The 17789-nt window shown below is 32.9% G+C and overlaps 1 protein-coding gene across 1 annotated transcript; it reads right to left on the bottom strand.

The window, feature by feature from the left end:
• LOC102807337 (uncharacterized) lies at positions 1–16316 on the bottom strand. The gene is made up of 12 exons (XM_006822773.2): positions 15960–16316; positions 13504–13621; positions 11954–12137; positions 11052–11166; positions 10258–10456; positions 9618–9780; positions 8451–8579; positions 8059–8198; positions 7532–7623; positions 6440–6591; positions 4027–4144; positions 1–2654 (listed from the first exon to the last, which is right to left on the bottom strand). Exons 1-12 carry the CDS (start codon positions 16026–16028, stop codon positions 2490–2492), a joined length of 1644 nt encoding a protein of 547 aa, XP_006822836.2. The 5' UTR covers positions 16029–16316; the 3' UTR covers positions 1–2489.
• Between the last annotated feature and the right edge of the window lie 1473 nt (positions 16317–17789).

Here is a 17789-nt window from a genome sequence, read left to right as displayed (position 1 = left end):
TGTGTTTTAAATCTGTTTATTTCAGCTACATTGAAATGTAATCAAAACAATCCCTTCTATACTGAGCTAAAACAACATAGTCCTTTAAAAGATCAATATACTTTGATGTGTTTTCTGTTTGAAATTACAGTAAAATCTGTATTAAAAGACACGGCTTAATTCTATTTAAATGATACAATGCAACAGAGGAAATGTAGCTTCTATTAGAACACCAACATACAAATGTATGAGAAATGGCAAGTTTTTGGTTCTCAATTATTCAAAAAGAATGGGTGGGTATACAGCTTCTATTAAGAATGCAGCTTCTAATAAAGATTTTACGGTGTTTTCGTTAACATCAACAATCCCAACCACTGCAAGGAATTAACAACTCATTTGTGATTTTTCTTCAAAATATTCACTCCAACTTTCTCACTCTGCTTCTCCATTTTTGGTAGCGAAGCAGAGAAATATAGAAAGGAAGGTGGGGTGCCAAAAATTCAACTTGAAAAAAAAATTATTTGTTCATAGTCCAAGTGATTTTGGTCCTCAAGCCAAAATTATTGTGTTACTTAATTTAAACTAAGTGAAAATGATCACCAAATCCATCAACAAGTATTTTTACAGCACCTTCTCTGCTAACAATCATAACCACAAGCAAGCAAATCGTGGTCACACACTTTAAAATGCTATGATACAAAAAACTTGAAAATAAAAATACACAACAAACTTTGCACAACATATCCAAAAATGCTACGTAAAGCCTCCAAAGTTAAAACATGCAAAATATTAGATAAAAAATGTAAATCATTACATCAAAAGTCTGCATTGCTTTATAAATTTGTGAAAATGTTTTACACTGAATGATTACAGAACCTTAAAGCGTGGTGGTCGTCGCGCAGCGATTGTTCAAATTTCATATAAATAAACAATGTATTTTACACGCGTTATATACATTGCTATGAGTCCATATCGAACAGGACGCAGCGTGACGACTGTTGCCCTTTAAAGCTATGTAAATTGAATACTTTAAGAAAATGAATAATGCTGTACCTGAGAAAAAACATACGCTGTAAGCTTGACATGCGTCATACATGTATGGCTCAACAAAACTTTTTAATTTTATTATAGTCTGTAGATACAGAAATGTTATAAACTTTGTTTGGTATAATTTAACTAGACATAACTTAGTTTTAACATATTTAAGGTAGTTTTTTTTTTTAGTACTGAGCATTTTACTGCACGTATTTATACATTCCATTGTAAAAGAGAACTTCCATAATATAACATAAAAACTAATATCATACTGAAATGGTTTAATTAACAATATTAGGAATTATATCGATTATAATGTATGACGTTTCATCCCATTTCACCGAGCAAAATTTAAAAAAAATGAAACAATAATTTCACAATAGGAAACCAGTGCAATAATGGAAATTTTAATCATTTTCTATTTTCTCGAAAAATTTACCAATAATTCCTATTTTTTTCAATTTATGGTATCTTAATACCATTTATCAATAATAATGAAAACATAAAAAATAAGACATAAATATTCAATTCGCCCCACAACTACTTTAATGCAGCTAATGTCTCAATTTATTTGGCATACTCACTTAAGAAAATAGATTAAGAAAAATTTGAATCAAAAATATGATAGCTATACGATATCTACCAAGTAATTCCAGTGTCTGAAACATGACTGAATCAAAGCTACATGAAGTTATTACAATATTACTGCAAAGTATGCATAAATGCTGTAATTAAGGTGATTGAAGTGAGTGCCATAATTGCATGCATTATTACATTTACTCAAAATAATTCACGCACACCTTTAGCTAATTTGTGGGTCATTATTTTGATTCAAATTAAGATTTATGCAAAAATAAATCAGATTCCAGGACGGAAACATTATACTAAGAAAAATGTTAAAATAAGACCACACAATACAATCAAAACATAAGTGTTTAAACTAAAATACTGAAAAATGTTTGAACATACGAGTTTTTGCATGTATCGTTGCATTATTACAGTATCATGGTTGGGATTATGTACAAAATTTTATAATTTATTTAAAAAATACAAGTTGGTGTCAATTAATCCCCAAAAAACATTAGTTTAATTTTATCTTCATTTAATAGTGAATACAGTGCAATGTTACTAACATTTGTACAGCGCCATCTACAGGTGGCTTGTAGAAAATAATGAATTACTGTAAAATGACTAATTTTCACTGGGTTTAAATTACGCTGATTTACCATTTCAGGCATATTCAGTGGGTTTTAAATTCACGGTTTTATCATTTAGATAATGTGTTGTATACTAAATCTTATATATTCACTGGGTTTTAATTTAGCGCATTTTCCATTCAGCGAAATAAACAAAATTAAAACCCAGTGAATAATTAATCCTTTTACAGTACCAAGCAGTTCCAGTCACCCATAGTCCTTTACTGTCAGAACTGTAAATCTACAATATTGCTTCTATTTAGACAGCTGTAGAAATTATTACTTGTTCTCTTCAGTATACATAAATGCCTGTTTTCCTGGAGACTCATGAAAATCTTCTCTTTCTGGCATCACAAGATCATCATCTTTCTTTCGTTTCCGTGGCAACCAACAGCAAACATAGATGTAATTTGGTATGATCAGAAGAGCTGTTGCAATGCTCCACTGAAATGAACAAACCATTAGAAGAGTTAAAGCCTAATATTAATTATGACATCCAAAGTGTTTGTAATAGAGTTACTCCTTTTAAAAGCAATTGAATATTCTACAAATAGTATCCAACTATAGGTTTTACACCAGATTTGAACCAATGGGCAGAATCACAAAGGCATGTGTAAATGTAATCTGTGAGTTCTCAAGGTTAAGAAACATATAAAGTTTGAGCATAAACAGTCAGAGAATGTCAGAGATATGGCTCCAAAAATGCATTCACTGAAACAAAATGGCCACCAGACGGCCATTTAGAGGCCGGTCTAAAAATAGAAAGTGTCAAGCATTAAGGTCCCATAAAGTTCAATGTACGTATTAAGTTTGAACAAAACAAGTCTATGCATGACTGAGATTCCTGAATTGTAGAAATGCTTGATTTTGATAAAAAAACAACTGCAATTTGGCCATTGGAATACATATGCACATGTTTGGCACAATGTATGATGTACAAGTAAAGTCTGAACATGATCAGTCAGGAGAAATCAAAAATAGCCCAAGAACTATGTCTGTTAAAACAAAATGGCCAGGCAGCCATTTTGAATTTGACCTGAAAAACAAAATGACTTGCATCAAGGTGCCATAAAGTTCAATGTATGTACCAAGTTTGAATGAAATCCGTTCATAAATGACCAAAATCCGGTTCAGCCAAGAATTCAGAATGAAATTTTAGCTAAAACTAACATATTTCACAATTAGTAGATTTAAAAGAAGTAGTTTGCTGGGTCAACTTTTCAATATTGCCACTATCCGTGTGGTTGAATAATTTTTAAGACTTTCAACTGCTGTGATGACTATTTACCATTTTATTTTAAAAATAAAGAAAGCATTTTTTAAATTATTTCAAAATTCTGGATACTCGACTCAATGATTGTACCAGTATGTTGTCTTTGTAAAGTTTAATTGTATTTGTTTGGTGTTCATGCATTGAAGTGTAATCATTACAGTATGGCTGCAGAGATTTCCAGTCACATTTAAATATATTTAAATCATATTTACAAGGCAAAATTTGATACGCTGAAATAAATTGTCAACAAAAAAGATGCTCACTAATTGGCCTGACTTTGAGCACAAAATATTTCTGAACATTTTGCTTCTGACATGAAGTCTTGCTAAAAATTGACACACCTATTAATCACAATTTAAAACCAAATTTCAGATACCATCTATGTGATTCAAAAAATATGTTGAAATTTTTTTGTATATTGCCAATTTATTGAGTAACAATTTATGCTGAATATTTGGTGGTAAAAATATCTGGCAGTCAAAGCGTTAGCGTCAGGTTCAGTCTTATAAGTAGCTTTGCATTAACTTAGGATTTCAAACATACCTGCATAATTAGGTTCATCAACGAAAGAGTATCCAACAAGTACCAATCAGGTTTGGTAATAAGTTCATTAATCAGAAACCATAGCAACAACACCAATGCTTCAAATGGAGCAATGAACCTACAAACAAACAAACAAACAATAATTCATCATTTTCATACATAATCTCTGTAATTGTTACCGACTAGGGTTTGTTTTTCTACCAGGCAACATAATCACATATACACATATTGTGTTGATAAACATTGATTTTCCCACAATCCAATGCGCTCTTCAAATGGAAATCACGAAAGTATGAGGTTTGACCTGGGCGCGACTTGTACTGATCACCGCCGGTGACTCCTTCGATACCTTCCAATCACATGAAAATTACCAATTAAAGCTTGGAAACGTGCCATCTTTGTTTATCAGAGACCCATATATCTTGCACATGCTTAGCGCGACAACTACAGCGCTTTAAAATAGTAATTAGTGAAAAACAAATTTATTTCTGAACTATTATCATTGGACTTCCTAAGCAGTATCCGTGTACCAAGTTTACATCAATATGCAATATAAACATATGCAGATTAGTACAGAATAATTCAAAATTATCATTAGACATTGAATCTCCCTAAGCCAGTATACATTTTGAAATATGCAAGAAACAAGTGGTTTAAATTATTATGCAAATTATCTGATTAATATGCACAGATTTGATATGATATGCATAGACTGCATAGTCACCATTTATAGCAAGTTTGAGTGAGTTCTTTCTTACACTTAGCCTAGTTAATAAAGAGTTATTGATCGAAAATGTCTAGCTATTTTGAATAGTTACTCAAAACAGCGATTACCATCATTTAATTAGCACAGCTGACTGACTACTTATTAATTTAAAGTTTTTTTTTTCTGACCAATATGAGGAAGAAATCATGAACGAGGGATGTAGTGGATAAATAAACAATCTCGGGGGCGGAGCTACGTCATGGGACGTTCCACGTTGCTGCTAAGACGCGTACTACTGTACATGCATTTCTATGGGCTCTGTGCGCGCTGCTGTGGAACGCCGGTCGAGCCAGTGAAAATTCGAGTAAACAACACAAACTCAACTTTGAAGTAATCCTGAACAACCAAATTTATATATGTTACACACGTAGGGCTAATTTTGTTACACTGTTCAGAGGAGTCTCAACAATCATCCCAAAGTACAGTTTTCTGCGAGTTTTGGGCCTTTGTTTTCACCGCCGCTGGTTGCCAGGCGGTGAAAATGCCCGGATGTCCACCCCAGAGTATATAAATTCATCCAATTATACTTGATGTTTTGACAGTTCACAGATACTATCAGTGTACTCTCTAACAGGATTATTTTGTAAAGATCTTGAATAAATATGGAATCCCTCAAAATCAAGCTGAGTGAAATTGGTCGGTCTTCAACAAAAAAGTTTGATTTGTATGTGACTTTATATGTGACTTGAGAGGCAAACAAAATGTCATAGCCTCTGATTTTCTTCATTTTTACACTTATTTCATATATAAAATGTGAATTTTATCAAATTAAAAATTCCGTAACTTTAAAGTAAGATGTTTTTTTCAATGACAGCTGGACACATCACATCCAATATTTGTGTGTCAATGACATGTCATATTCACTCAGAGGACACACTGGACATTATCAATTTTATGGAATCAAAGGATAACCTGATTTCTCAGTGTTGTCCTGCACAATATCAACAGACAGTTTTTCTAACTTTTTCTGATGTGAGGCTGGATTTCATGGATAATAATATAGTTCAGAATATTAATATATGTTTGACTGTCAGCATCCTTTAGTCTATTTTGTTGTCATATTATCTCAAACCCTGCAAATAGAAGTGTGCTTGGAATCATGGGAAGAAGCAGTGTGCATTGCCGTGTGATAACTGTTATAAAGGTGATTGACAGGTCAAATACTTGTTTATAACTAAGGGACGACGTCAAAAGATCGATGTCGGATAAAAAACTTATTTCCTTTAGTTTAGGGGTGGGGGATTTTGACCTCAAAAAGTTTCCATCCTACAAAAACGATTTTATTTTTTAATGAAGTCAAACAAATCTTGGAGTATTTGTAGTTTGTTTTTTTTTCTATCCAATCATTGACAGAAATAACCGAAAAAGAAAAAAAACAGAAAAATGGTTTGGTTCGAGTGTAAATCTGTGCGTCAAATGAGGTGCATTTGTAAAATCTTTTTACACCCACTCGACAACCAACTGCTATGAAATACTACTGTCCGATTATCAATTTGTATTTAATGGTGAATGTAGTCTGACGCCATGACCAATACTTATCAATTAAGTTTCAGTGGGGGGTAGGGGGGGTTTGGAAAAAAACTGAAGGAATTAAGTTTTTTATCAGACATCGATCTTTTGACGTCGTCCCTAAAGAAGGGCACTTACTTAATAAGCCATTCCCATGGCTTTGGTAAGATCCAATCAGTTGTACCGTATTCGTTGATAATCTGAGTTCTGTATTTAGTGGCACCAAAACGGATAACAAGATACTGAAATAATAGTCCTGATATAACCAATTGATAAGCCCATACGTAATCCTATCATGTAATCACAAAGAATTACATTGTTATATGGCATGAAATAAACACTGCAAATAAAAACTGTATCTCCATTTTTAAATTGAAAAAGAGGGTATAACCTTTTCACCACCAGACTTTCTCATCCAAATTTTTCTGCACTTTTTCCTTATATTTTAGAAACAAAAAACAAAATTTGAGTAAATTTTCAGTTTTTACTAAAAATATTTGGCTATTTTTGTCTGTTTTGTTTTTTGAAGGAAAGTGCAGACGGGACGTTTTTGTGAATTTGTGATGAAAAGAACGAACTGGTGGTGAAAAGGTTAAAAGCAGCTATATTTATTGTATAATGGGTGGTTTTTGTCAATCTATTTCTTTTTCACCAAAACTATAGAATGCAACAAATTTAACTTCAATAGTATTTTACACCAATAATATGACATTGATCAAGACTATATTTGTTGATGGTGAATTAAAAGAATTTCTGTCATTCAAGAACCAAAACTTAGTTGTGTATATATTTTGTTCAAATATGGGACTCAAAATGGCTGCCTGGTGGGCATTTTGTTTCAACAAATGCATTACATTGTAGAAATAAATCGGAATTTGAATATAGCTTTCCAATTACCAATTAATCACCAATTAATGGTCTTCTTCCAACCATTTAAATTAAAAGAATTTCTGTCATTCTACTTAATTGTGTATAGATTTTTTTCAAATATGTCACATTATAAACATCAACAAATATGGGACTCAAAATGGCTGCCTGGTGGCCATATTGTTTTAACAAATGCATTACATTGTAGAAGTAAATATGAATTTTCAATTAGTCATCTTAGCAACGAAGCATTTCAATGTATTGAAACGTCTTCTTCCAACAATTTAAATTACAAAGTTTTTTTTTTAATTATATTAATAAGAAATGTTATATTGCAAAGCGAGCTTACATGATGGCACTCACCAGACTCACTAGAACTTCTACACTTGAGGAAGCTCCAAAATTGATCAGAAAAACAACTATTGATGAAAATATTACAGATGGCACCCTTTTTACTGAAAAAAACAACAACACAGGATAACACTATACAACCTGTATCTTACAAAAATTATTATGTATCAATTATGCAGATAAATGTAACCAGTTTAATATTACACGTACTGCAGATTACGTTTTGCACCTTTGTAAATAAAACCCAGAATTTTCACTGTTGATATGCAAATGAGCAAAAAAAACAATCATGTTTGTTTATTTGGTGTTCGCATAGTACTGTAAAATACTTTATTTTAGCTGGAATTAATTTTCGCTGAATATACATTTTTTTTTTTTTGTATGGAATTTATTTTCACTGATTTTTGACAAGTTGAATGTAAAATATACGAAAAAAGGTATATTCGCTGGATTTTATTTTCACTGAATCATCCCTTCAGCAAAAATAGCAAAAATTAATTCCAAGCGAAAATAAAGTATTTTACAGTAATGACACTTACTGCCAAAATCTTCCAAGGTTTTTGCATAGAGTTCAAGGTGTGCTATTAAAGAACTGATCCCAGCAAACGCCGTCGCTAAAAAGAACCCAATGGCGAGGTACTTGCCAAATGTCTCCACAGTAGCGTACAGCATTGGCACCCTGAAAAAACACATTAAAAGTAGTAAGAAACATTATAATTTCATTTCAGAGTATTGGCCAATATTCATACAATTAATATTTTGCTTGTTTTTCAAAAACTGTCTTGATGATCTAAAAAATTTTTTATGATGATATATGCACATATTAATCAGATAAATTTTCAGTTCAGAATAAAACACAAAAAAATGCCCAATTTTGAATAAAAACATGTGATAAAAATGCTACTGTGCTGTAACATGAAAAATATCTCACCATACAAATGTAAGACCAGTATTACCAGGTCCATTTGATTTCAATACTTGTATAATCTCTGTCTTGTTCTTTCCATTTGCTGTTTCAATGGCAAATACTGATGCAAAAGTAGTCATTCCATTTAATAAACTGCAGAAATAAAAGGTATGAAACAAAACAAAAGAAATAAACAATAGGAGAAACTTAACACATAACTTTTTATGCAGGTACTAAATAAACTGAAATATACAGGTAAATTTTCATAAAAAGATTGTTTATCCAAATATGGAATATGTTTATTCAAATATGGAATATGTTTATCCAAATATGATACATGTTTATCCAAATATGGAACATGTTTATCCTAATATGGAACATGTTTATTCAAATATGGAACATGTTTATCCAAATATGATACATGTTTATCCTAATATGGAACATGTTTATTCAAATATGGAACATGTTTATCCATTATGGAACATGTTTATCCAAATATGGAATATATTTATTCAAATATGGAATGTTTATCCAAATATGGAATATGTTTATTCAAATGTGGAATGTTTATCCAAATATGAAATATGTTTATCCAAATATGGAATATGTTTATTTAAATATGGAATGTTTATCCAAATATGGAATATGTTTATCCAAATATGGAATGTTTATCCAAATATGAAATAAGTTTATCCAAATATGAAATATGTTTATCCAAATATGGAATGTTTATCCAAATATGGAATATGTTTATCCAAATATGGAATGTTTATCCAAATATGGAATATGTTTATCCAAATATGGAATATGCTAATTGTAAAATATAGTCAGATTGTGATAATGTGGATGTAACATTTTTTGAAGGACTCTGATTAAAAAAGTTCACCTCTACAAAATATTGTCAGTTTTCCTGGTTCATTAAATTTTTTGAAAATTAAAAGTGGATTATGCCAAAATTGAGTGCATTTGTTTGAAACCTGCACCTCACAGAAGAAAAATTATGCCAAGTTTGCCACATATGGTAGAAATGAGAAATATTAGTTTTCTGTTTTAAAAGATATTTTAATCATTGAACTTTTAATGTATTTATCTGAAAGCATTAAACATTACAGCTTGTTGTGATATTGAGTAATCTTAAGTCCCCTGAGACAAGAAGCATAACTTGTGGGGGCGGGGTTTACATTACAGTACCTAACTAAGTTGTTGGCTGTAGGTATACCCGTTGATATTTTAACAACACCATTTTCTCTGGTCATATGTGTTGCATAGGACAGGAATTCACCATGTCCGACTCCGGTATCCCAGGCATTTTGACTTATTGCTTCCATCCACGTCACCGGATCAGACAATAAAGCTGAAAACAAGAGTTTATGAAAATAACCTACATGTGCTGATATATAATTTGACATTGTCTTTCAAATAACCCAGTTTCATAATTCTAATCATACTAATCTGTTAATAAAAAGTGCAACAATCAAAAACATTTATTAATCTCTTCAGTATGACGAGAATACAGCGAAGTATGTACTCAGGCAGTATGGTAATTGAACATGTCAGTCAATGCAATAGAGTACGGTACTGCCCGAATGTGTAGTTCACAAAATTCATGTAATATTATTATACAATATCATAATTTAGTGAGATATAACACAGCCCAAAATGTCAGCGAAATTTATTTATTTAAATCAGTAGCCAACCGAAAATTATGCCCATTTGGTTCAAAAATAACAAATAAATAACAGAATATAAAATATATGCAAAATGATGCACTAAAATTCTGGCATTCGAAAAATTTAAGAAAATAAGATTGAAATAAACAATTAATGCTTACCCCAATCTGGAGAAAATAAAAATCTGAGACCAAGGTTTGAAAATTCTAGTGTCATGGCCCAAATAAAATTGAACAATAGTAAAAGCAGAAATGTTGGCACTAGTATGGTGTTGGCGATTTCAATACTCTTCACGGACCATAGGACGGATATACTTGCTATCAGTGCGGCAAGAAATGTTGTAAAATACGTCCAACTGCTCTGTAAATGAAATAAGTATCACATATAAATCTTAAATGTGCCTGCGTACAATATCACTGGACATGTACATGACATTGTGTTGACTAGATTGCCTAGGTGATAAGACTGTGTTAACTGGATTGCCATGTTGATAATGAGTGATAATTGTGTGCGTGAGATTGCCATGGTGATAAGACTGGAAAAACTGGATTGTCATGGTGATAAGACAGTATGGACTGGATTGCCATGGTGATAAGTCTGTGTGGTTTGGATTGCCATAGTGATAAGTCTGTGTGAACAAGATTGCCATGGTGATAATAATTTTATATTGTGTGAACTGTAAATTGCCATGGTAATCAGATTGTGTGAACTATATTGTCATGGTGATAAGACAGTGTAGTGTGGTTTGGATTGCCATGGCGATAAATCTGTGTGAACTAGATTGCCATGGAGATAGGATAGTGGGCGAGATTGCCATGATGTTAACTGGATTGTCATGGTGATAATATTGTTTGAAATATATAAAATGGATTGTGTGATAAAGATTGCCATGGTGATAAGACATGTGAATTAGATTGCCATGGTGATAATAAGACATACTGTATTTAGCTCCTACCTCAGTGTAGTTATCAAATATAGCCTGACTTGCAGTTTCATTTATGGGAAGGTCATTAAATATGAAATATTGAAAATAATATAAACTCCATCCACAGAGAGTGCAATAGTAAGACCTGCAAATAAACAATAAAAAAGAAACAGTGGGAACTTCAGTTTTAGCAATATGTAACAACAGCAATAAAGAAAGCCTCCTCAACTAGGCGAGTGTAACCTAACTACATTTTCTATCATTTTTCTTACGTCTGAATCCTTTACAGAAAAAAAATATTGTGGTTAGTTAGTGCACCTGACAAGCCACAGGAAGCCACAAACCGTCAGTTCATGTGAATTGAAATAATCTATTAGTGACTGCTTCAAGACTTACACAGTCTGATTGTGCTTGAGTGTACCCAATAGTTTCTGGATTATGTTTGAATGTATAATTGTTAAAAACTATGACTGGAGTTATGACATAAGAACTGTAATTTATGTTGTGATATGATACCACTTTCACATATACTCTCAAGCAAAGATCCCGGCATAATTAAAGAACTTATTATATTTACACAACACACAAAGATTTATTTAACATTTAAATACTAGTTACGAGCTTTTTATAATATTTTTACATGTATCTTGTTATTATTTTAAACTCGTTTTTTTTGCTGTACTTATCTTTTTACACGGAGGCAATAAAGTTATTATTATTATTATTATTATTATTATAAATCAGATTCATCAAAAAATCTTCTTGCTAATAGCTTCCAAATAATATTTTTTAGCTATTAATAAAGATGTTCTGCAAAGCTAATTCTAGAGTATCCCATGATTGGAGTGAAATGTAACAATAATAATTTCTAACCAATTAAGATTGCTACTAAATGAAATGTGATTTTATAATCATATCCAGGTCATACTTACGATATTCCTAAGGTTCCAACAACAATCAGTCCTCCACACCACATATTTTGTGGACCAATCAGCTTTCTGAAAGAATCTACAACACAAAGCTTGGTGTAACGACCGGTCGCATATTCCACCAACATCATCGGCATGGACCATAAAAACAGGAAAAACAACCAAATAATAAGGAAATGAAGTGCTCCTGAAAGAAAAGAAATATAACAAGTCAGTGACGTAACAACTCATTATGCAATAATAAACAAAACAACAAGCAGCCTGTAAGCCTGACAACGTCACGTGAGTTGCACCCACCACTGTGCTCCCTACACACGCCTGACAGAATGATGTAGTTTTTCACTTCCCCCAACGATTTTTTGTTGGTACCAATCAAATTGCAGGAACGTCAGATAGCGATAGCCATCAAAAAGTAACCATTCCGTTTATTTCCGTCCAATGTACCATTACCACCAAAATGAATACTAGTATTCATTGAAACTCACTGCAAGAAGGTGTGATCTTTGAATTCACAGTATTAATCCTTCTAACGAAACACTATTCTGGCGTCTGATGCTGTTCGGCCGGCGAGGGTGCCACTCACACTATATCTGATCGATCTCAACATGAAAATATCACTTTTTCCTCAGTTTAAGCCCAACCCCTTAGTTATTGACATATTGTCATGTCGCTTGGATGGCGAATTTAAATGGCAATAAAAAAAAAGTGAAATTCACATATTCGGCACTATTTTCCCTCTTGGAGGAAAACATTGATAGACTCTGCATAAGGGTATGCAACTATAATGATAAATATGGTAAATTGGTGTTCTGAAATCGTTGTGCACAGGTGGCTATTTATTTTTATTCTAAAGTGGTCCTTAATTAATTAAATTTGTGCTTTTATTACGACTTTTGATGAAAACTGTTTCATCCATTTTTTCTAAAAAAAGAAAAAAAAAAGAAAAAAAAGATGCACACATTTCAATTAACGTACCAGAGATATAAATATTTTTATTCTGGGCCTATTTTGTTTATTTTGGTTACCATACCACAGTGATACTGTTCATGGACCCTGAGACATTATGAGAATATGAGAATATGCAATTTTGACCGACATGCACATGGGCCTGTAAATAAAATTATTGAACTTCATAGACACATATCTGTGCTGATGACATGAGGTTATTGCGAGAATACTGCAAAGCATGCACAAAGGCAGTACAGTGTAGTGAAGGATGATGCATTCCTGAACTGCCTGAGTGCATACTTTACGGAATTCTTGTGATAACTTTATACACTTTTTTTCTGCATGTAATAATGATTTAATGAGATATAACAAATGTGCTGCGCTTTGTATTAAAACGTTTGCATTCCAGGACGTTATTCTATTACAGTCACACTATAAGAATTCGTAGTCCAATGACAACAAAAGCAAGTATACAAATGTGATGTGAGAATGATGCACATTTTCCCTTCTGTGACACTTTCGTACAATGTTTTACAGAGATGAAATCTATTGTTTTCAGTGTGGGAGATTTAATCATATTAATAATTAATAAAAAACAAGAATACCTCCTTCACCGCTATTATTGGCGACTATTCTTGGAAATCTCCAAATATTTCCAGTACCAACCACACATCCCATCAGAGATAGGATCATGCCAATGGTTGAGCGAAACTGACCACGTGGCTGTGAAAGAAACAAACAATAAATTCATTCTAAACTTACACAACTCAGTTGTCATAGTAACTGTGGCAAACATTAATATCAATGGAAAGATACATTATTTGTTAGAAGCTTATTACTATGGTAACACTGGACTGAAAAAGCCATTTACAACCATAACAACATGAAACAATTATAAATTTGAAAACTGCTGTTGACCAACCAGAATGATCGCCTTGACGTCACTACGGATAAATGCACGATCCTGAGACGTATGACCCAGTTTGTCTGCGTTGACCAGAATCTGATTGGCTTTGTGGCACATCATCAACACCACATGAATTATAATAGGCAATACAATTGGATTTGAGAGAAATGCTCAGTTATAAATTAGTTATAAAATATGTGAACAGCTTTTCTGAAAGCACTGTACTAACTTGTCAAAACAAAATGATGAAGTTGTGTTAAACATCCACAAACATTTTCATCATAATCATAGAATAAATTCTGTTATTGGGGATGTGGGATGGCTAAAACTAAACCATGCTGGGTCATACAGACAGATGATTTGGTGCTGTATTCACAAGTTTGAATCACACCTGCCATACTAGACTAGCCACTGTCGAGGGGATTTTTTCAAACATAGGTGTAATTTTTAATTAAAAAAAATATGTTCCCCACTCGCAGCGAAATCGATTTCTTTCCCAGTCATGCTAGTTTTCGTGATCGCGCTAAAAAGGCCAAATTGACAATTAATTATATTTTTTCTTTGTAAAACAAAAAAAGAAGTCCTGACTTTGCCAGGCTACTGCCATACTTTATATAGCATTTATTTTTAAGTATTTTTTTTTTAAAATGTAAAATGCCAGGTTTAGTTCCTCGTCAATCAATTATTTAATTTGATATGCTTCCATGTATTCTTTGCAATCTGTTATTACACCACGGGATAAGGTGAACCTCCATATAAGTAAACTGTGTAATCAATTGGCCTGCATGGTTGTGTTGCACATACTCAGTTACTAGACTTCCATCTAGGGGATACCAAGGGGCCAAATAAAAGCTTAATGATGAGTAATGTAGCTGGGTAATTACTGGTGCCATGATTGCCAGTTCCAATCACACCTACGATAGTTTTCTATAATTCATAAATTAATTGGAGGTAAACATATTCTTAATTTGGCAGATCATGAAATCAGTTTCATTACTGCACTTTTCAGAGTGTCTATAATTTAAAGAAATTTGTTGGAAACATTTTCTTTCATCGTATTTTTTTACAGGGAGTAATTGCTTAATCTAAATATTACCTAATTTAATTCTAATTTAATTTTTACATAAATTCAACTAAGCAATATTTGAATTTAAAATTTTATTTATTAAAAGGTAGAAGTCTACTCGTAATTTTTGAGAATGTTGGGTTTTAAATCATATGACAATGTTCATTAGTTTATTATGTAAAATCATGGATTTATTGCCTCATTGCATCAAGAAATTCCATTCTTTTGTGTGTTACAGTGACATATTTTGAAAAACTTGCTCTAACATTTTTCCAAAATTGCTATTTTTAGAACAATTCCATAGAACACAATGTTAAAGAAAAATTCCATTATTTGACATTTTTTAAAAACCAGATTTCTGATATAATTCAGGACAACAAAGTACCAATCATTAGCAATATATAATCTTTTCAACTTATGACCAACCTACAATTTGAGATATATTTAAGGTCTATGTTCTGCCATAGGAACCCATTGTAAAATGCAACAATCATTTTCAAAATAATTATGCTTGTGTTCCTAGCTTGTTTAAAGTCAATATCCTTATATTACCAGGGAGTACAATTTATTGCAAAATGAATAAATTCTTGGTATTTGCATTTATGAGTAGGCTTCTACCAAGCACTGCAGTTGCAGTGAATGTTTGGATTACAAGTCTGCAGATGTCAATTGGAAATAAGTTACCGGGTAATCTGACGTATCAACACGGTAACGATGACTGTGCTATTTCTTCTTGATAAAAACTGAATTGGGTCATTCCACTGTCGTGTGTAGGGAGCACTCTTTGGTCATATTTAGATGGCAGAAGAGTCTACCCTGCGAAATGCACATTCTCAACAAAATTCCTCTCTTTCGATTTCGAAATCGCTCCCCGGAAGAAATGCCACAACAATTAACTAGTGGAACTAAATCCAAATCAATAGATACGAGTATGTGTGACCATAGATTCAAAATTAAGCCACGTAAAGTGAAAGTATGAACAAATAAAGGCAATTTTAAACAACACATATAAACGAATATATCTAATAAAAAAGGCCGGCCACATTCTGCAGGTGATTCGAGGTCAAGTAATAATATGGCTACTGTACCTTATCGTCTATGGTCTTATGTCGAGGCCGGTCCCCAGTGAGTGGCGTCGTTTCGTCTACGTCCGACATTTCTATAAATTCGTGGATTTAACGCTTTCAGAGACGAGTTTGGCGTATAGATTTACTATTCACCGATTGTTAAAACACAGTGTCGAGGTCATGTTATTCTTGAAGTCATAACAATAAGGATATGCCACACGTACACGTACTTGGTTCGCATCTACTACATGTTGTCTTGGTATTTATCCATTTACACAAAGTAAGTGTCAACTTTTAGACAGATTGGAATCACTAATATTAAGAAATATTCACACAATCGTTCATTAAACACCGGTGTCGGTAACCTTACTCCAGTTTCAACAACAACTGAATAGTCAGCTGATGACCCACCGGGTAAGTTCAGCGCCCCCAGTTGGTGAAACTCTCGTCACCTTCCGTTTTTGTGAGGGCGCCATTACAATGATATTTTAAATCCTCCAGTACCAATTTTAATACTTCACACAAGAAAATAACAACAGCACTGAAGACGACCAAACAAATGAAAAATGCTAATTAATTAAAATATGACCGTTCACAAATGAACAGAGCCATACAAATATCATACAAACGTATACTCTCTACTAGAAAATGACCACAACAAGGAACATTAAAGGGCGGCAGTCGTCGCGTCGCGTCCTGTTCGATATGGGACTCATAGCGACGTATACAACGCGTGTAAAATACATTGTTTATTTACATGAAATTCGAACACTCGCTGCGCGACGACCACCGCGCTTTAATACAATTAAATCTATTCACAAACAAATCAAAATCAAACCAACCAACCATGATTCAGAAAAGAGGGGAGGCAAGGGGGGTAGCTTGTACGGTTTTACGGGAAATAAAAAGGGCTTTTCACAATTTACGAAGAAAAAAAAGACGTTTTTACAGTTTACAGTATCAACAAATGGAACATTGAATGGTCCAAAGAGCTCTCCGACTCAAATTCTTCACCATTGCTGCGCCGTGTGAAGAGACGCATGCGCGTATTACCCTCGTAGTGCTCTTCATTCGGTTAGAGGGCCTTTTACGTCTTGACATTCAATTTTGTAGTAAATTGTGTCATCTAGTCGTTTTACAGTTTCTAAAATGTAATTTCCCTGGATTATTCTTTACGATTTTTTTATTTGAATTTGAATTTTTGTACGTACGAGAAAAATGACACATTTTTACAGTGTACGAAAAAAATATTTGATTGATTACGTTGTACGTCTAGCCTGTGATTACAGAATTACGGAATTTATTTTTTCTATTTACGTTGTACGAACAAAAAAATATTGCAATTACGATGAACGAAAATAACCCTTGCCCCCCCTCAGAAAAAGACATCGAACTATAGACCACATTCTTATATTATACAGTCTGTAGAATGCTTAATTGTAACATATTTTAAGCACTAATGTTCGATTTACGGTACGTGCACCTCGACTGGGAGCAGCAATAAAAAATGGAACAAAACGTTTTGAATAAAATAATGAAAGAAATAGTAATTATACGTTGGCGGTGATTCGAACTTGTGCACTGTGATGTTTACTGTGGTTATAAGTTCTCTGTTACGCACCATTCAAATATCGTCCGCCAACAACGATTACAACAATGTAAACTGACTGACGGCTTTTATATGAATTTAAAGTCGATCACCATTCTAAGGCAATTTACTGCAAGTTATGGCGCCCTCGCTGTCAATCGAAAATATAGGAATACGTTTATTACTGGTAGTACAATCGCAAGAGAGGAGGATCAAAAAGCACGATAAAATTGAGGTCACCAATTAGCACTAAATTTCCAAAA

Source organism: Saccoglossus kowalevskii, chromosome 14 (genome assembly GCF_978046115.1).
Source record: "Saccoglossus kowalevskii chromosome 14, keSacKowa6.1, whole genome shotgun sequence".
Taxonomy (NCBI): domain Eukaryota; kingdom Metazoa; phylum Hemichordata; class Enteropneusta; family Harrimaniidae; genus Saccoglossus; species Saccoglossus kowalevskii.
The sequence above is the reverse complement of the archived record's forward strand: the minus strand, read 5'-3'. Positions and strand labels throughout refer to the sequence as shown.